This window comes from Oryx dammah, unplaced genomic scaffold (assembly GCF_014754425.2).
Source record: "Oryx dammah isolate SB20612 unplaced genomic scaffold, SCBI_Odam_1.1 HiC_scaffold_7, whole genome shotgun sequence".
NCBI classification, from domain to species: Eukaryota; Metazoa; Chordata; class Mammalia; order Artiodactyla; family Bovidae; genus Oryx; species Oryx dammah.
In genome coordinates this window covers 25,980,594-26,001,171 of record NW_024070191.1, presented here as the reverse complement: position 1 = coordinate 26,001,171, position 20,578 = coordinate 25,980,594, and the positions used below count along the sequence as shown (strand labels likewise).

The 20,578-nt window shown below is 35.8% G+C and overlaps 1 protein-coding gene across 3 annotated transcripts in view; it reads right to left on the bottom strand.

Annotated features, from left to right (window-relative positions):
- WRN (WRN RecQ like helicase) overlaps positions 1 to 20,578 on the bottom strand; it is a 114,391-nt gene that overhangs the window by 20,096 nt on the left and 73,717 nt on the right. For 2 of the 3 annotated variants that reach the window (XM_040242905.1, XM_040242907.1), the window contains 7 exons: positions 16,808 to 16,909; positions 16,437 to 16,529; positions 8,658 to 8,799; positions 3,560 to 3,730; positions 3,388 to 3,482; positions 2,258 to 2,330; positions 1,388 to 1,464 (listed from right to left, as the gene is read on the bottom strand). In XM_040242905.1, coding sequence (XP_040098839.1) covers positions 1,388 to 1,464; positions 2,258 to 2,330; positions 3,388 to 3,482; positions 3,560 to 3,730; positions 8,658 to 8,799; positions 16,437 to 16,529; positions 16,808 to 16,909 — 753 coding nt within the window. The remainder of the gene's footprint in view (positions 1 to 1,387; positions 1,465 to 2,257; positions 2,331 to 3,387; positions 3,483 to 3,559; positions 3,731 to 8,657; positions 8,800 to 16,436; positions 16,530 to 16,807; positions 16,910 to 20,578) is intronic. The other variant, XM_040242906.1, reaches the window with a different exon arrangement.

Here is a 20,578-nt window from a genome sequence, read left to right as displayed (position 1 = left end):
TTTCCAGGCAAAAATACTGGAAGAGGTTGCCATTTCCTTCTCCAGGGGATCTTCCCGACCCAGGGATCGAGCCCACGTCTCCTGATAGGCAGGCAGATATTTTCACCACTGTGCCACCTGGGAAGCCCACCAGATACTCGAGACCCTGTTCAATTCTCCAGTCTTAAATGTCACCACTCCCTTGCTTCCCTCTCCCAGGGAACTGCTAGCAAACTGCTGAGCTCCTCAATCACGTCATCCTCTTCTGCTTTCAGGTTTTAATGTGTGAGCCATTCCACTGCTTAGAGAGCATTTCCTCATTTCACCTAACTTCTACTTAAGCCTCAAGTGTGACTTCCAAAGTGTGTTTCCAAAGTGCCACAGCTCTGGAGAGTAATTTTCTGTTCCCTCATCTGTATATCCCACTAGAATACAAACTCTGAGAGGGCCAGCGACTATGTCTCTATTAATCTCCACTCAATCCCAGTGCCTAAGGTAGTCTGTGGCACCAAGAAGAAGTCACAGGGAATGTTTAAGTAAAGATGCTTTAGCATATTGAATGGGTTTATTGTTCTGCACATTCCTTAAGCCTTTTGCTTACATGAAACACAGTAATCACATATGACATATATCCAATCAAAAAGAAATCATTTGGTGTGGAAGACTGGTATTATATATAGTAAATGTTTCTATATGCTCCAAAGCAATATTATTGAAGTGAGCACACCATTTAGCGAACAAACCATTTTCTTTCACTTAATATGTATGCAAATGCAGTCCACTTAACCGGTGTGTATGTCCTCACAAGTTTTTAAATTCTCTATTTTCAGACCTCCTATAATTCGGTACATTCTCCATACTTTTATTAAGTCAGAAAGACAAATATTAAGCTTGAAAGCACAACAGATGTATCACCTTAATATCCACCATTGTATGTTGCCATAAGATCTCTTTCTTGAAAATGAAGTGGGAATACATATATTTCATACAAATTATAATTAAATAGTGTATAGATGCTAAAGGTTAACAAATATAGATTTGAAAGTCACCTGTTATTAATTTATGCTCCTGACAAGTTAGTTAACTTAACCCTTAAGTCTCTTCAACTGTAAAATAGGGACAAATAATAGTAGCTAACTCATAGGTTGTTGTAGGCATTAAATGAGATATTATGTCTATAAAGTCTAGCATTTAGCACAAGCCTGGCAAACAATAATACCCAGAAGTGTTAGCTCTTAATATTAAAACTATAATTTTATAAGTCTGCCTTAATAATTGTATTACTGGAAGCTTATGTTTAAACTTCCTTCTGCCAATGAAATAACCCAACATCTGATAGAGCTTTCTCTCTCGAAAAGAAAAAGTGCTAACACAGTGATTATAGAGAATAAAAATGTGAATTCTGTACCTGTTTTTAGGACTGTTTCTCCCAGCAGAAATTTTATCATGTGCTTTGTAAGAATACATCTGATCCAAGTTAAACTGCTTTTAAACATATAAAGATCCATTAAAAAAAAAAGTTTCAAAAATCTTTTAAATATGCAGAAAATAAAATACAAAATATTACAATGATAATTTTTCCTCTGACTAAACACCTCATCAAAGAAATCAGCTGAAAATAAGCTCATGAATTATCAATTTCTAATGTTCTAAAGGCAGTTGGAAATACAGTGTAATATCCCATTCCTTCCAAATCTAGAGAATATGTGATCTAAAGAATTCTTAGAGACATAGAAAGAGCCAAAGTCATAAAAATGATCTAATTACATTCTGCATACTTTAAGAAAGCAGGAAAAATTCACCAGAAAATTTAATTCATTTGTCCATCACCCCATCACCCTAGTATTCTAATTAGTGGAAGTCTGCCTGTGGATAAGTATTTAATCTGTAATAGTTACCTAAGATCCAAAACAAAGCAAGAAAATGTGTGTGTGTGTAACTTTAATGAGAACATTCAGGAATCAAGCTTGTTTTTCCATCAACTAAAAGTATCATAATCATTAAGAAAAAAAAGACTCCAAACCAAATGAGTTATGAAGTAGGCATAAAAGAAAAAGAAAGTTACTTGCTCAAATACTTCTAACTGTTCTATTAATCCCAGAAATCATATATTGCATATTTTATTCTGTTCATATAATTTCTCTCTCCAAATTTTATGTCTTGCTATATATGGCGTTTTCCTCTTTGAGTGGAAATAAAATGGAAATAAAAATTAAAATAGAAATTGCATCAATGAAGAATGAAATAAATAAGGACCGTCTCTTTAACAAAAACAAACCTTCTCTGAAGTTAATTCAACTGGTACTTGATCAGAGACATGTTCCTCAGTGCCTGAAGATACAGCTTTAGAACTGAAAAGTAATAAAATTTTCTCAAATGTTAAAATGTAATTATTTAATACATGAATCATCACACCTCTACTCTTAGAGAGGCAGATGAGATTATATTACTCTTTTAGGACTGATGATTTCTTTAAATCAATTCCCCGCCACCCCAGGAGAGCTTAAGCTTTTTAAATTTTTTAAGTTTTAAAAGTAAAACTGATAATCTAATGTATTACATTGTGATTAGTCAGCAATACTGTATTATAAACTTCAGAGTCACTAAGAGACTAAATCTTACTTGCTCTCTACACAGAAAATTTATATTCAAGTAATGAGTTATGTACTATTGCCATAATCATAGTATAATATGTAAATGTATCAAACCAATACTTGTACACCTCAAACTTACAGTGTTACATGTCAATTATATCTCACTTCTTTAAAAAAAGAAAAAAAACTGAAAAATGATCAATAATGTATAAAAGTATATAATGTATAAAAGTATGATCAATAATGTATAAAAATTATAAAAATGTATAAATAATGTATAAAAGTAAGTAGGCAAAAACACATGTATTCCTTTCCCATCTTCTATATAGAAGAAGGCAATAAGGGATATGGATTCTTTCGTACTGATCTCAATGCTGTTTCTTTATTTTATTTATTTTTAATTATAGTTGATTTACCAGACTCTGTTAGTTTCAGGTGTAAAGTAAAGTGATTCTGTTATGCATACATATATATATATATATGTATGTATGTATATGTCTACATTCTTTTTCTTTCCTGATTCTTTACCATTACAGTTTATTACAAGATATCAAATATAGTTCCCTTTGCTATATACTTCTGTAATCAATAGGAAAGCAGCTTTCTAAATACTATAGTCAACTACTTCCTATACACTAAGAACATCTGAGTGTTCTATGATTTATTCTCCCTACTGACTGCCACCTCCAAACTGACTAAAAGAGGCATGCAAAAATGATTCTCTTTATTCATTTTACCCCATGTGGTGTCTGCAAATTGGCATAAAATGAATCATAAAAACCTGAAAGTTTAAAAGAAAACGTGAAAAATGAACCTTGGTAGAAATGTCCTTGGACACAATTGTTCACTGGCTTGAAGGAAAAGCCTCTGAGGAGATTCTGTTTTGGCTTTAGCAAACCAGTTTCTACCCTATTGAACACAAGAAGACTCTTTTTAATGCACAGTGAGAATATGAAATCAAACAGGCAGACTTCTGTATGGTTTACCTTTTCTGTAAGGGTGCAAATCTTTACATATTTGCTATGCCCAGGAACTTCTGCCAAGAATCCCTCAATGATGAGCTGACGGGCAAGAGCCTTCCACCAATTCTCTGTGTGGTCCTTGCCCGTACCAAAGACACTGTGACTGCGGTATCTATCTTCAAGACGCTGGGAATTCTGAAATTGGGAATAAAACTTAAAGTGTTTATTTAATTAAACAGGAGAAGTAAAACACAAAACCATCTACTGATTCTTTGGCTTTAATACCCAAAGTTTCAGCTTTAAAAACCCACGAATTTTTATACCCATCCTGCTTGCTCTGAATACCTAACTCACAAAACATACACTTCAAATAGTGTTCCTTTTCTGCTTTAAAAGAAAATGGCAGGAAATTTCATATAAAAATCACAAGCATTTCCCAGTGCATAGGTACTTACTAGCTTTTTGATAGGGGGCAAGTTGGTTACTTATCTGTGTTTCTATTTCCTTGGCTGCTATATAATAATAATTCCAATCTCTTGGGGATGTTGTGAAGATTAAGTCAGTAACCAGGACAGGACAGACCCTGGCTCCATAATACTAACTTTCTTTTTATGAGCTAACAGCTGATCCTTTAACTTAACCTGCATTCCTTAACGTAAAAGTAAAAGCCCTGACTCAGTATCTAGTCAGTTTTCCTGGAACACTTGTAATGGCATTCTACACTTGCTGGGGGCTTACTTTTATAATAAGAGATTCTATTGCTTGCAAACTAATAACACCAAAGGTATTAAGTTGCCTGACTAGTACTTATTAGCAATCTGGACTCTAAAAATCATTCCTCTAGTCTTCCCTTTCATAAGCAGAACACGTGAAGTGAATGAACACATTCACTAGTAGGAAGTAAGAAGAGGCTCTTCTAATCAGTAGGCGTAACTGTCTTTTCCCCTCATGAGCAATAATCACTGTGAATACTGTGTATGGTGGGAATAAATTTACACTGCCTTGTTTCCATGACAATCCCCACACAGAAAATATTCCTGCTCTTCCACACGGAGCATTTTGTCTTAAAGGAACCATATTCCTTTTTCAACTAGAAATCCAAACTTACCCAAGTAACATTTTTGAAAAGTCAGAATACTTTTCAGCAACAAATGTCTAACAATTTTTTCCTCTGTGCGAGGCATCTTCCATTTATTACGTATGTGTTCCAGTTAACTTAATTTTCCAGGTTAACCCACAGACAAAGGAAACTGCTAAGGATGAGAAAGTTGCTATAGAGGACATGGGGACTTGGGCACTGATTTTTACAGAGCACACAATGTTACACACACATTCTAACCAATCATAAACCTTTCTTCCAGTACCTCTAACTTATTCAACTTAAAAATACAAATTTAAGACTGCATGTGAACAGCATAATAAAACAGAAACAGCCCTAGAACAGCAGTTAGGAAAGCTGTCATTCATCCTGCTTCTGATACAAAGCAGACCTGAGGCAGCTCATTTAACTTCTGGGATTTTGTATCAGCCATTGTGTAAAAGGTGGTAGAGTTAATCATTTTTCTCTAATAAGAGTCTTTACATCTATGGGGCAACATCTCAAAAATGGAAATTATCAACCCATTCTTTCCCTTTAAAAAGCAGGTTGGAAAAATCAGGGTACCAAATGATGCATCAAGGAATGTGGAAACCTACGAACAGATGGATGTGTGTTAGAATAAAGAGAATCATATCCCCAATCTTTAAACCACTATCAGGCTTCCCAAGTGGCTCAGTAGTAAAGGATCCACCTGCCAATGAAAGGAGACTCAGAAGACACAGTTTTCAGCCCCTGGGTTGGCAAGATCCCCTGGAGGAGAAAACGTCAAACCACTCCCGTATTCTTGCCTGAGAAATCCCACAGACAGAGGAGCCTGGTGGGCCACAGTCCATGGGGTCATGAAGAGTCAGACATGACTGAGTAACTGAACACACACACATGCTATCAGGATACAGAAAACAAACTTGCCACTTCTCTGAATTAACGTCTTTAAAAAAAACCACAGTTGCTTGCTGTGGAGGTTCTTCTTGCTGGGAATGCCACATTCCCCTCCATGCCTTCTTCCCCTGATCCGTCTCCGAGCACACCAATCTACTCTTAGCGTCTACAAAATGGAAAAACTACTCTAGCTTTGCAGCTATGAACAACCACTTTCTCTTCAGAATCTGAATAATACTTTAACCTATTCCTTTGCTCCTCATCTCTTTCTATGCTGCAATATACTTATTTCTTCTCAAGTAATATCTTCCATACTGGATGATAAGTTTCATCTAATTTCACTTTGAATTCCCCACAAAACAGAGTACAGTGCCTCACACAAAAATAGATGTTTAGGTTCTTCCATGAGAGTCCAGTGGCTAGGACTCCATACTTGCATTGCCTGGGGCACAGGTTCAATCCCTGGTTGAGGAACTAAGATCTCTCATGCCCCTGAGGCACAGCCACACACAAACACACACACACACACACACACACCCCAAAGATGTTTAATAACTAGCAGAAAAAAAAAATTATAAACTCTTCACTCCTGAGATTTTAATTTCCTGTGTTCTCAAAGTACAAAGTTCATAGTCTCTGTCTATATTAACTAATTTTTTCCTTTTGCTTCTTTTCCAGTCCCTTCAAGTCAAAGTTCACAGCTACCATTTCAGGGCTTAAAAAAGTCATTTCTGGAACTGCTATTCTATGTGAACAATCAAGCCAAAATATAAAGATAATTATCTCTAGGCATATATATCAATCAGATAAAATAACTTGTCCAGAAAATTAAATGGATAACCCTCTCCTGCTAGAAAGCTTGAAAATTATAAAGGGTGATTAAAACTACCAATAGTTTTCCAATGGCTGCATACAGTCAAACCATCTTTTATCAAGTGTTCTCTAATTCTGGAGCCATGATATGGTTCAGTACTTTAATAGGAAAGAGGTTTCACTTAATCTCCTAATTATGCAAATTAATCACTATATCTGTTTTCTAATCTGTAAAATTAAGATAACTGCATATCTTAATACTATTCACAAAGGTGTTTAAAGATTTTTGGAAATCTCTTTATGTGGTGAGCTAGACCCCTAAAACAAATTTCCTTAGGCAACGTTTCTACTATTTATTTTCCAACAAAACTTATGCTTTAAAAACAAAATTTCCCAGTGCACTGGGACAACCCTAAAGGATGGGATGGGGAGGGAGGTAGGAGGGGGGTTCAGGATGGGGGACACATGTACAACCATGGCTGATTCATGTCAATGTATGGCAAAAACCACTACAGTATTGTAAAGTAATTAGCCTCCAATTAGAATAAATAAATTAATTTTAAAAATTTCAAACTATTCACAAACCCCTGGATAGCCAAAAAAATCATTTATACTATTTGTAAACATCTTATGTAACAGAGAAAAATCATGTATAGCTGAAATACTTGTTTTACATGTACAAATATCTCTTTAAATAAACTCAATGAGTTTCAAATTTAAGGTGTTTAATTATCACACAGATAAAAATTATCTATAAAGATATTAATTTTTCCTAAATTAGTTAAGGTGGACAATTCACTAAATTCTCAAAGGAGATAAAATTATAATTTTTAAAATAATATCCCAGTAGATGCCAAGATCTCTGAAATAAGAGAGAAAAAAAACTTGCCTTATTTTCACTGTAGTTAATGTGTACAAGTTTTCGTTAAGTGATACTTTTGAAAAAGTTTTACACCTTTATCTAGCAAGGGTAATATAAAATTTCACAAAGAATAAACTTCTTAATTTGTAGACTCCCAGAAGAGACTGTCAGTATAAGTGGTCTGACTTGGTTTTTAAATAATAGGTGAAATTTGATCCCTCTTGTGACCAGTTCAAGTTTGTCTAGGAGCCCACTTCCACTTATCTGTTGATACTGGATACTGCTGGGTTATACCAAATTAAAACAAGACTAATTTTTATAAATTATACATTCAGCTGGGATACACAGGATTTGAGGATGACAGAGACAAAAAATTTTCATAGATCTCAATTATATTTAATCTGTTCCTTGCAACTTGAATTCTTTTATATAAAAAAATACTGCAGCACTCATAGTTGCTAGTCCAAGCTCCTCAGGCAACACTTCTACCATGAGATTTCAAATCAAATCAAATCAAATTTTAAACTCCATTCAGAATCTAAAAATATCAGTACCTGAAGGTAACATGCTTTCAATCTTTCATTAAAAATATTTTACAACTGACTACCTTCAAAATTCTCTTTCCAAACAGAACAAAAACTCAGAAAGTAAATATTTACATGAGGTATTTAAGAATTTAACAAATAAATGCTGACCTAAATTATTTTCAGAATTCTACATACAAAGTGAGAATTTTAATCTCTACTTTTAGTATATTTTTAATAATTATATACAGTTGCAAAGGATTCTATCTCCCACTTATTTCTTTTTTCAACCAATATCAATATATAAAACTTAACTTTACAGACTTGTAAATCAGGAATAAAATCACATAAACAAAAGGACTCCAGAAAAAGCTCCTTGGCTGTAAGGGTCATGACCTACTCATATTTGTACCTGCAGCTGTTAGCATAATGCTTGCACACTAATCACTCAAAACAAAAAACAAGTAGCTGAATTAACTATTTTTTTCATTAGTTAAGAAACAGAAAACTTTCTAGGAATTTTAAATGCTTCTGATAAAAAAAAAGAAGGAAAGAAAAAAACATATAACCAAATATTATAACTGAACTGAGACATTTACAAAAGATCACTAAAATTTTAAGTTATGCTCAAAAATTTTACTACTTTTCAGGGCACCAAAAAACACAAATTTGTTCTACTTGTCCCTTGACACAATGAAAGTTAACTTTTCTTAATTATCCCAAAAAAGACCAGCCTAGGGATTCATCTGACTGCAATGTAATAAACTAAGACAGACAGCCTGGAAGCATTCTTAATGATACACCCAGGTTTTGTCAAAAGTAATTAATGCAGTGCTGACCTGGAACTTAATATGACCCTGAGTTTCTTATAACTAAAGCCAAAGCTATAATCACAAAACAGCAAACCTCTGAAGAAAAGTATAATGGGAGTAAAAGAAGACTTACAGATCCTCGGAGAAACAAAATTGGAATCCCAGTGCCAAACCGTTCTCCTAAGATGGTCACAGCAGATAAGAGCTGGAATGCTTGCGGACCAAAGTTCTGTAACATATCATCCGAGTCTTCAAGGGAAAAGCAGTGATCCAATCTAAATAAAAACAATATGTTAAGAAAGTTTAGTCAAGCCATGTACCTTTAGAAATTAAGAGTTAGTATAATAACTAAATAAGTAAATTGTTAAAAAAAAAAAAAATTCCAGTAAAAAATATTTCAAATGTGCCAACTGCTTCAGAAACTACAAATGAAATTCAACACAGCAAAGAGCATGTGAAGTATGTAGAACATGAAATATAAGCTGTAATACAGCATCACAGCTATGTCATGTTGATGTTTTTCAAACCCTAGCGCCCCAGAACCCAAGTTTCACAGGAGGTACTTCAGCCCAAAAATAGAAGAGAAAAAGGTTCAAGCAGGCAGAAATGTAGGGTTATCGCTTGAAGCGCTTCACTTGATCGATTGTATAAATGCTGGATTTTTGCGTTAGGTTTCGGTGGAAGAAAAAGGGTTATTGCCCTCACTCCCCCAAAAAGTTTTGAACTGAACAAACAAATCTCCTGTGCAATCAATCATTAGTTTAAAATCTAGCCACTGTAAAATATGACCAAAGATGATAAACTGTTCATTTAAGACCATTTAGAAGTTAAATTCCTAAGCCATCCTTCAAGCAGATTTGAAATTATCATTAATACAAATGAAAACTCTTTAGAGCCCATTGAGAACAAAAGAACTTAAGAGAAAATCTAACACGGCTCAACTATCTAATTCAGTTGCTTTCTTTATAATAAGTATCTTTGAAATAACAATAAGAATATAGTCAGTATTCTAGATGTATTTGAGGGAAAAAGGCTATGCTTAGGTTTATTCTCTACAATAACTATTTTAGCAAGATACTTAGCTCATTAATTTTCTTTTCTGCTCTGAGTATTTAAAGTTATCAAATTTCCATAAAATATCACCTATGCTGCAGCATACAAGTTGTAGTGTATATTACTATAATGATCACTAAGCTTTAAAAATGTTTTAATTTCCAGTTTGAGTTTTCCCTAGATTGATGAGTTACTGTAAAACAGTATTTTAAATTTCCAAATGAATGAGAATTTTTCTGCTTGCCGTCTGTTTACTTCTAATTCAGTGGCATTCTGGCCAGAAAATGTAGTGTGTTTGATATCAAGACACTAAAAATTTGAAACAGTCTAACACAGAGGTCAGAAAACTTTTCCTATAAATGGTCAGATAGTCAATAGCTTAGGCTCTGTGAACCATATGAGCTCTGTGTCACAACTACTTAGCTCAACTTTGCAAAACAGTCACAGATAACACATAAACAAAAGTACACGTCTGTTCCAAGAAAACTTTATTTACGAAAACCAGCTGCAAGTGCACTTGGTCCAGGGGCCACAGCTTGCCAACCACTGCTTGGAACTATGGTACCTATGTTTGAGAAGTAGTCTCTAATTCAGTGCTCCCCAGCAATGATGTTGCAAATGGATTATAGCTGTGCTGAAGGCTAATCCCTTCAGACTGTAGGGTTCTGAACACAATCTAGACTCAAGTAGCCTCATGTGCTATACAAGTATTATCAAAAATGTCTGAGACACATTACTCTAACTGCTTAATACAAGCTTCTCTATATACCACAAATTGATAAATCAAACTTACTGTATTGACCATATTACCTACTGCTTCCTACTTTTTTATTTCTTAGCCTACCAAAAACTAAAAATTACATCAACCTCTCCTACTTTGGGGCATAGACTTGGATTATCATGATATTGAATGGTTTGCTTTGGAGAAGAACAGAGATCATTCTGTCATTTTTGAGATTGCAAAGTACTGCATTTTGAACTCTTTCATTGACTATGAGGGCTACTCCATTTCTTCTAAGGGATTCTTGCCCACAGTAGTAGAGGTAAAGGTCATCTGAATTAAATTCGCCCATTCCGGTCCATTTTAGTTCACTGATTCCTAAAATGTCAAAGTTCACTCTTGCCATCTTCTACTTGACCACTTCCAATTTACCTTGACTCATGGACCTAACATTCCAGGTTCCTATGCAACAATGTTCTTTACAGCATTGGACTTTACTTCCATCACCAGTCACAGCCACAACTGAGGGTTGTTTTTGCTTTGGCTCAGCCTCTTCAGTCTTTCTGGAGCTGTTTCTCCACTCTTTTCCAGTAGCATATTGGGCTCTATTGACCTGGGGAGTTCATCTTTCAGTGTCATTATCTTTTGGTCTTTTCATACTGCTCATGGGGCTCTCAAGGCAAGAATACGAAAGTGGTTTGCCATTCCCTTCTCCAGTGGACCACATTTTGTCAGAACTCTCCACCATGACCCATCCGTCTTAGATGGCCCTACACAGCATGGCTCATAGTTGTATTCAGTTAGAGAAGGCTGTGATCCATGTGATAAATCTGGTTAGTTTTCTATGTAATCCAAGTATATACGCCAACCACAAATGCTGAAGAGGTGAAGTTGAATGGTTCTATGAAGACCTATCAGTTCAGTTCAGTTCAGTCGCTCAGTCGTGTCTGACTCTTTGCGACCCCATGAATCGCAGCACACCAGGACGCCCTGTCCATCACCAACTCCCGGAGTTCACTCAGATTCACGTCCATCGAGTCAGTGATGCCATCCAGCCATCTCATCCTCTGTCATCCCCTTCTCCTCCTGCCCCCAATCCCTCCCAGCATCACAGTCTTTTCCAATGAGTCAACTCTTCACATGAGGTGGTCAAGTACTGGAGTTTCAGCTTCAGCATCATTCCTTCCAAAGAACACCCAGGGCTGATCTCCTTCAGAATGGACTGGTTGGATCTCCTTGCAGTCCAAGGGACTCTCAAGAGTCTTCTCCAACACCACAGTTCAAAAGCATCAATTCTTTGGCGCTTAGCCTTCTTCACAGTCCAACTCTCACATCCATACATGACTACTGGAAAAACCATAGCCTTGACTAGATGGACCTTAGTCAGCAAAGTAATGTCTCTGGTTTTGAATATGCTATCTAGGTTGGTCATAACTTTTCTTCCAAGGAGTAAGCGTCTTTTAATTTCATGACTGCAATCACCATCTGCAGTGATTCTGGAGACCCAAAAATAAAGTCTGACACTGTTTCCAGTGTTTCCCCATCTATTTGCCATGAAGTGATGGGATCGGATGCCATGATTTTCGTTTTCTAAATGTTGAGCTTTAAGCCAACTTTTTCACTCTCCTCTTTCACTTTCATCAAGAGGCTTTTTAGTTCCTCTTCACTTTCTGCCATAAGGGTGGTATCACCTGCATATCTGAGGTTATTGAGATTTCTCCCAGCAATCTTGATTCCAGCTTGTGCTTCTTCCAGCCCAGTGTTTCTCATGATGTACTCTGATATAAGTTAAATAAGCAGGGTGACAATATACACCCTTGATGTACTCCTTTTCCTATTTGGAACCAGTCTGTTGTTCCATGTCTAGTTCTAACTGTTGCTTCCTGACCTGCATACAGATTTCTCAAGAGGCAGGTCAGGTGGTCTGGTATTCCCATCTCTTTCAGAATTTCCCACAGTTTATTGTGATCCACACAGTGAAAGGCTTTGGCATAGTCAATAAAGCAGAAGTAGATGTTTTTCTGGAACTCTCTTGCTTTTTCGATGATCCAGTAGATGTTGACAATTTGATCTCTGGTTCCTCTGCCTTTTCTAAAACCAGCTTGAACATCTTGAAGTTCACGGTTCACGTATTGCTGAAGCCTGGCTTGGAGAATTTTGAGCATTACTTTACTAGCATGTGAGATGAGTGCAATTGTGCGGTAGTTTGAGCATTCTTTGGCATTGCCTTTCTTTGGGACTGGATTGAAAACTGACCCTTTCCAGTCCTGTGGCCACTGCTGAGTTTTCCAAATTTGTTGGCATATTGAATGCAGCACTTTCACAGCATCATCTTTTCAGGATTTGAAATAGCTCAACTGGAATTCCATCACCTCCACTATAAGACCTTCTAAAACTAATACCAAAAAAAGATGTCCTTTTCATCACAAGGGACTGGAATGCAAAAGTAGGAAGTCAAGAGATATCTGGAGTAACAGGCAAGTTTGGCCTTGGAGTACAGAATGAAACAGGGCAAAGGCTAATAGAATTTTGCCAAGAGGACGCACTGGTCATAGCAAACACCCTCTTCCAACAACACAAGAGAAGACTCTACACATGGACATCACCAGATAGTCGATGCTGAAATCAGATTGATTATATTCTTCACAGTCGAAGACGGAGAAGCTATATACAGTCAGCAAAAACAACACTGGGAGCTGACCATGGCTCCGATCATGAGCTCCTTAATGTAAAATTCAGACTTTAACTAGTAGGGAAAAGCATTCAAGTATAACTTACATCAAATCCTTTACAATTATACAGTGGACGTGGCAAATAGATTCAAGGGATTAGAGCTGACAGAGTGCCTGAAGAACTATGGACAGAGGTTTGTGATGCTGTATAGGAGGGAGTGATCAAGAACATCCTCAAGAAAAAGAAATGCAAAAGGCAAAATGGTTATCTGAGGAGGCTTTACAAATAGCTGAGAAAAGAAGAGAAGTGAAAAGCATAGGAGAAAAGGAAATATATATACATCTGAATGCAGAGTTCCAAAGAATAGCATAAGCGGGCCTTAGGAAACATCACTACGAACAAAGTTAGGGGAAGTGATGGAATTCCCCCTGAGCTATTTCAAATCCTAAAAGATGATGCTGTGAAAGTGCTGCACTCAATAGGCCAGCAAATTTGGAAAACTCAACAGTGGTCACAGGATGGGAAAAGGTGAGTTTTCATTCCAATCCCAAAGAAAGGAAATGCCAGAGAATGCTCAAACTACTACACAATTGCACTCATCTCACACGCTAGCAAAGTAATGCTCAAAATTCTCCAAACTAGGCTTCAAGAGTACATGAACTGAGAATGTCCAGATATTCAAGCTGGATTTAGAAAATGCAGAGGAACCATAGATCAAATTGCCATCATCCGTTGGACTGCAGAAAAAAACAAGAGAATTCCACCAAAACATCTACTTCTGATTCATTGACTATGCAAAAGCCTTTGACTGTGTGGATCACAACAAACTGGAAAATTCTTAAAGAGATGGGAATACCAGATCACCTGACTTGCCTCCTGAGAAATCTGTATGCTGGTCAAGAAGCAACAGTTAGAACCAGACATGGATCACAGACTGGTTCCAAATTGGAAAAGGAGTACATCAAGGCTGTATATTGTCATCCTGTTTATTTAACTTATATGCAGAGTACATCATGCAAAATGCTGGGCTGGATGAAGCACAGCTGGAATCAAGATTGCTGGCAAAAATATCGATAACCTCAGATATGCAGATGACACCACTCTTATGGCAGAAAGTGAAGAAGAACTCAAGAACCACTTGATTAAAATAAAGAGGAGAGTAAAAAAAGCTGGCTTAAAAAAAAAGAAAAGAAAAAGCTGGCTTAAAACTCAACATTCAAGAAACTAAGATCATGGCATCTGGTCCCATCACTTCATGGCAAACAGATGGGGAAACAGTGGAAACAGTGAGAGACTTTATTTTGGGGGGGGGCTCCAAAATCACTGCCGATGGTGACTGTAGCCATGAAATTAAAAGACACTTGCTCCTTGGAAGAAAAGTTATGACCAACCTAGACAGCATATCAAAAAGCAGAGACATTACTTTGCCAATAAATGTTCATCTAGTCAAAGCTATGATTCTTCCAGTAGTTATATATGGATGTGAGAGTTTGACCATAAGGAAAGCTAAGCACTGAAGAATTGATGGTTTTGAACTGTGGTGCTGGAAAAGACTCTTGAGAGTCCCTTGGACTGTAAGGAGATCAAATCCTAAAGGAAATCAGTCCTGAATATTCACTGGAAGGCCTGATGCTGAAGTTGAAGTTCCAATATTGTAGCCAGCTGTTGCAAAGAACTAACTCACTGGAAAACACCCTGATGCTGGGAAAGATTGAAGGCAGGAGGAGAAGGGGACAACAGAGGATGAGATGGTTGGATGGCATCACCAACTCAATGGACATGATTCTGAGCAAGCTCCGGGAGTTAGTGATGGACAGGGAATCCTGGCATGCTGCAGTTCATGGGGTTGCAAAGAGTCGCACATGACTGAGTGACTGAACTGATCTAAACTAAACTCCTACTTTGATGGTAAATTTGTTGATTTTTTTCCAGTTATTATGTCAGTTGGGTGCTTTACATATTTGTAGGGGTTTTCTTGTTAAAGGTGCCAATAAGAATTTTCAAGGAACTGGTCCATTTCATCTAAATTACTGAATGTATGTGCACTGAATTATTCATAGTGTTTTCTCGTTACCCTTTTAATGTCTGTGAAATTCCTCTTTCATTCCAGATATTGGTAATCTGTCTTTTCTTTTTTTTAGGAGTCTCTATCAATTTTATTGACCTTTTCAAAGAATGAGCTTTTGAGTTCAGTACTTTTCTCAATTGTTTTCCTGTTTTCTATCTCACTGATTTAGTCCCTTATCTTTACTCTTCCCCCCCAGACACACCTTTTTTGTTTCCTTTAAGCTTACTTTACCCCGATTTGCTAGTTTCTTAAGGTAGAAGCTTAATTACTAATTTGAAATCTTTCTTCTATTGTAAGTATTTAATACTCTTATTTTCCATTTCATTATCACTTTAGCTCTATCCCATACATTTTGCATTTTCATTTCATTCAGTTCAAAATATTTCCCAACTTAACTTGTGACTTTCTCTTTGACTAATAGATTATTTAGTAGTGTGTTGCTTAATTTCCAAGTATTTGGAGACTTGCCTCTTATCTTTCTATTGATTTGTAGTTTCATTCTATTTTAGTTAGAAAATATATTCTGTATAAACACAAATCTTTCAAATGTGTTAATACTGGTTTTATGACCCAAACTACAGTCTGTTTTCATGAACATTACACTTGCACCTGAAAAGGATGTGTAGTTCCTATTGACAAATGGTCTATAAAAGTCAATTAGATCTAGATTTCAGACCTGTTAATCCTTACAAACAGCATGAGCCAATTCCTTAAAATCAACCTCTCTCTCTCATTTATTCTCATTCTCTGTGTATATGTGTGAGTATCTGTGTTTACACAAATGTGATGTGTTTCTCTGGAGAACCCTGACAGATACATTCGTAAACTGACTGTTTTATCATCATGTAACATCTTTCTATAACCCTGGTAATATTTTTTCTCCAAAATCTTCATTATCTGACATTAAAAATAACTCCAGCTTTCTTTTGATTCATATTTTCATGGTACATAGTTTTTTATCTCTTTTTTTTTCAATTCTTATTGATTTTTTAATTGGAGTTTAACTGCTTTACAATGTATATATCCTTTTATTTTTCATCAACTTATATAATTATATCTGTAATGAATTTTTTGTGGACTGCATATGGTTGGGTCATATTTTTAAACCAATTCTAACAATTTCTTTAAATGGAGTTTTTAGACCATTTACATTTAATGTAACTATTGATATGTTTAGATTTAGGTATACCATCTTATTGGTTTACCTCTTTACAAAAGTAAACTGTTGTAATACTGCTTGCTTTGTCCTCTTTTTAAATAAATAAATTCATTACTTAGTTTTTTTAAAAAACTGTAATACATATCCCTCAATAAGAAATCCATTTAAAATCATTTGAAAAGGAAAAGAAAGAAACAAAGGAAGATTTTTAGAATGTCCATCTAGAAGAAAAAGGTACCTGGACTTGCAATTATCACAGCAGTTTTCAGTTCCCATAATTCCTACGGAGGCCTTTCGTAGTTGTTTATCTTCAAAATGAGACAAGATGATTCTACCCACGAGAAAATTTAAAATTAAATAAAAGCACAAAAACATATATGTTAAATTCATTGTTGAAAATAATGAGAAATCAACATTAACTGACTCAGCTGGGATCTCATTATTTGGCTTCACTTTACTGAGGCACAAAGAAAGTTGCCTTAAAAATTCAGCACATATATAACACCAGCAAACATTTTCTAAGTATTTCTAATTATTCTGTAAAATATTTTTCTTAAAAGTATCATCTATATATCCTTGTTATTAAACGATATAAAATAAACTACTTACTGTCGCCTACACTTGCTGGAATAAAGATATTTTTCCATCTTCGCCATCATCTTTAATTTGTATAATCGAAACTCTTCATTGCGTATTTCACCAAGGAGGCGCCTGTCAATTAAAAATATCACAGTAATATTAAAATTGTATTAGCAGTTTATTTCATTTTTTTATTACTGCTTAATTTTTGTAACCTAAAATATCCACACCACTAACAAGATAAAGAATATTTCTATCATCTCAGAAAGTTATTGGATCCCTTTCCAGTCAATGCCCCCACAAAAGCTAGGTATTTTTCTGATTTTTATGAAAATTGCCTTTAAAAGAATGTCACCTATGTCCAAATATCAACTGCTTCAATGCCTATTAAAAACTGGTTAACACTCTAAAGTTTTTCATTTTAGCTTATATGCTACTTCCTTTTTTGGCAATCATTCTACTGTTCATGAATTTTTACATTTTTCCAGTAAAAGATTATTCTTAAAGTTATTTTACATGAGAAACTAAGGCATCTAATCTATATAAGGAATACTGAAAACACTCATGATCCAAATATGAGCCTTCACCACTTCAGCTCTTCAGAAAACTTCTCAGCCTTCTAAAAACTTCCCCTTTGTATTATGGGGTTTTACCGGACATCACTGCACATGGAACAACAGACTGGTTTCAAATTGGGAAAGGAGTACATCAAGGCTGTATACTGTCACCCTGCTTATTTAACTTAAATGCAGGGCACATCATGTGAAATGCTGGGCTGGATGAAGCACAGCTGGAATCAAGATTGCCAGGAGAAATATCAATAACCTTATACGCAGATGACACCACCCTTATGGCAGAAAGCAAAGAACTAAAAAAGCCTCTTGATGAAAGTGAAAGAGGAGAGTGAAAAATTTGACTTAAAACTCAACATTTAAAAAACTAAGATCATGGCATCCGGTCCCGTCACTTCATGGCAAACAGATGGGGAAACAGTGGAAACAGTGAGAGACTATTTTGGGGGGGCTCCAAAATCACTACAGATGGTGACTGCAGCCATGAAATTAAAAGACATTTGCTCCTTGGAAGAAAAGCTATGACCAACCTAGACAGGATATTAAAAAGCAGAGACATTCATCACTTTGCCAACAAAGGTCTGTCTAGTCAAAGCTATGGTTTCTCCAGTAGTCATGTATGGATGTGAGAGTTGGACCATAAAGAAAGCTGAGGGCCAAAGAATTGATGCTTTTGAACAGTGGTGTTGGAGAAGACTCTTGAGAGTCCTATGGATAGCAAGGAGATCCAAACAGTCAATCCTAAAGGAAATCAGTCCTGAATACTCACTGGAAGGACTGACGCTGAAGCTGAAACTCCAATACTTTGGCCACCTGATGCAAAGAAGTGACTCTTTGGAAAAGACCCTGATGCTGGGAAAGACTGAAGATGGAAGAAGGGGACGACAGAAAATGAGATGGTAGGACGGTATCACAGACTCGATGGACATGCGTTTGAGTAGGCTCCAGGAGTTGGTGATGGACAGGGAAGCCTGGCGTGCTGCAGTCCATGGGGTCGTAAAGAGTTGGACAAGACTGAGCCACTGAACTGAACTGAATGACCAGACATCAGAAAATTATCAAAATTAAGTTCCTTCCTCAAACTTCTTTCCCCATAATGCTGAATTGATATAAACTTTTAAAAGAACACGAAAGACTTTTTTAAAAAATACTGTTGCTATACCTTATGCTGACTCTCTTAACTTTACTCTTCTATGAAGAAATTCCATGACTATCACATATTAGATGATGAGAATCTCCCAAATAGTCTTTGTATATCTTTCCAAGAATAAATAGAAGTCTGAGTTGAACAGGTTACAAATACTTCAAAAGAAAACAACGCAACCTACAAAATCTAGGTGATAATACTTCTCATCAAAAGGGAACTGACTCACTCATATTTTGACTATACAACCTTCTGACTGATAAAAGTACTGATAGAAGTACAATTCGTAAGGATGATACCAAGAGGGAATCCAGTTAAGAGAGTTCTGGAAAGTCTGAACACACAAATGACCTCTGATTCAAAAACATTCTTATCCTTTGACACCACCAACCACCGTGCCCTTCCACGTAATCTCTCTAAAAAGTCTCTTCCAACAACTGACTCTAGTTCCTAGTTCAGCCATCCAATCTCATTCCTAGCTGCTGGGCTAAAAATTCAGTCCCTATTTTGCAATGATTTGTTTGTTTAAGTCACCTCCTTTTCCTCAGAAAGAGCAAAGGAAGCAAATGCCCACACTCTGAGAACAAGATCCCTTATTTTTGGTTCCAATGACCAATATTTAACACATCAGTTTTGCTAACAAATTGAAGGAAATAAAATAACAAGTTTCTAACAACAAATCAAATGAATATTTGTTCTTCTTCTGGGACCATCAAAATAGTTTAAGTATAATATTCCACAGAATAAAAAGAAGTTGAAAAAGAATAAATATTCTGAAAGCAATACCCTAACTAGAAATCAGTTGAAGCCAGTGGAAGACTTATTAAACTGAGATTAATTTGCAAATTATTCCCTTTAAACAAAGATTACAGTAACTATCTGGGTTTTGACTGTTTCAAATAACGACTAGCAACTGTAGACATCGAGACTTTGCCAACGGTATGGCTTCTACAATAAAAAAAATTTTAGTTGCATATTTACACTGATGACCAGACAAGCTTCTTCTCTTAGTCACAGGATTCTAGCATAAGACAGACTCTAAACATTTCATGAATTACAGTGATCTTTTCATTTGAAAATCAGCTATTCCATTTATTCTAAAACTCTCTTTTCTCTAATAGAAGAGGTTTGTCATAGGATAGCACAGATTTGGGCCTCAACCCTTGCTGAAATATTCTTTTATGCTGATTAACCCTATAGTTTTATTTCCTTTAGTACAGATACAAAGAACAACCTGTCTGTATTAAAAGATTCAAGTATGGGTTTTCTGGCAACACTATTTGATTACTACTCACTGTTAACCTCTGTTAAATTTTAATGAGATAACCATTTAAAATTATCGTTGAGACTCAGATAAACAGAAACTGTATCCACTGATGAACCTGCCAAGCCACAATACAAAACTTAAGTCTTCAGCATCTTTAACACAATGCACAAATAAAATCAGAACTGGTAGGAATCAACTTATGTTTGATATAATCCCAAATGTTTTTAACAACCCCAAATTTAATAGTGGTATGCAAAGCTGTGTTCTACCCCAATTATTTTAAATTAGTTTATAAAAAGCTTTACAAAGACACTAGTGTCAAAAGCACAACAATAAGAAACAAAAGCTACTGACTACTCCTAAAAGGAGAAGCTTAAAATTTATAGCAAATATTCTTACCTAATTAATCCCTATTCTTCTCTCATACCTCAAGTTAACTCATTAGTTCCTCAAGGAAGCCTTACCTGATCTTTATAAATGGGTAAACACACGCCCAATATTACACTGGCTACTCAAGGCGAATTTCCTTCATAGCACATAATAGCTATACCATTACACGTATTTGCATGATCCTTTCCAAAATAACTTTTGGTTATTGAAATTTTCAAACACAAAGAGAGCAGTAAAATGAACCCTGTACCCACAGTTGTATGATTCTGTGATTAAGATCTATCATTCCCATTATATGGTAAACTCTATAAAAAACAGGTACTATTTATATCTGCTTTTATTTACCACTGGATACGCAGCACAGAGCATAATGCTTGGGACACAGTGTTAAAAAAAATTGCTGAGTAATAAATAAAAATAAAAACTGT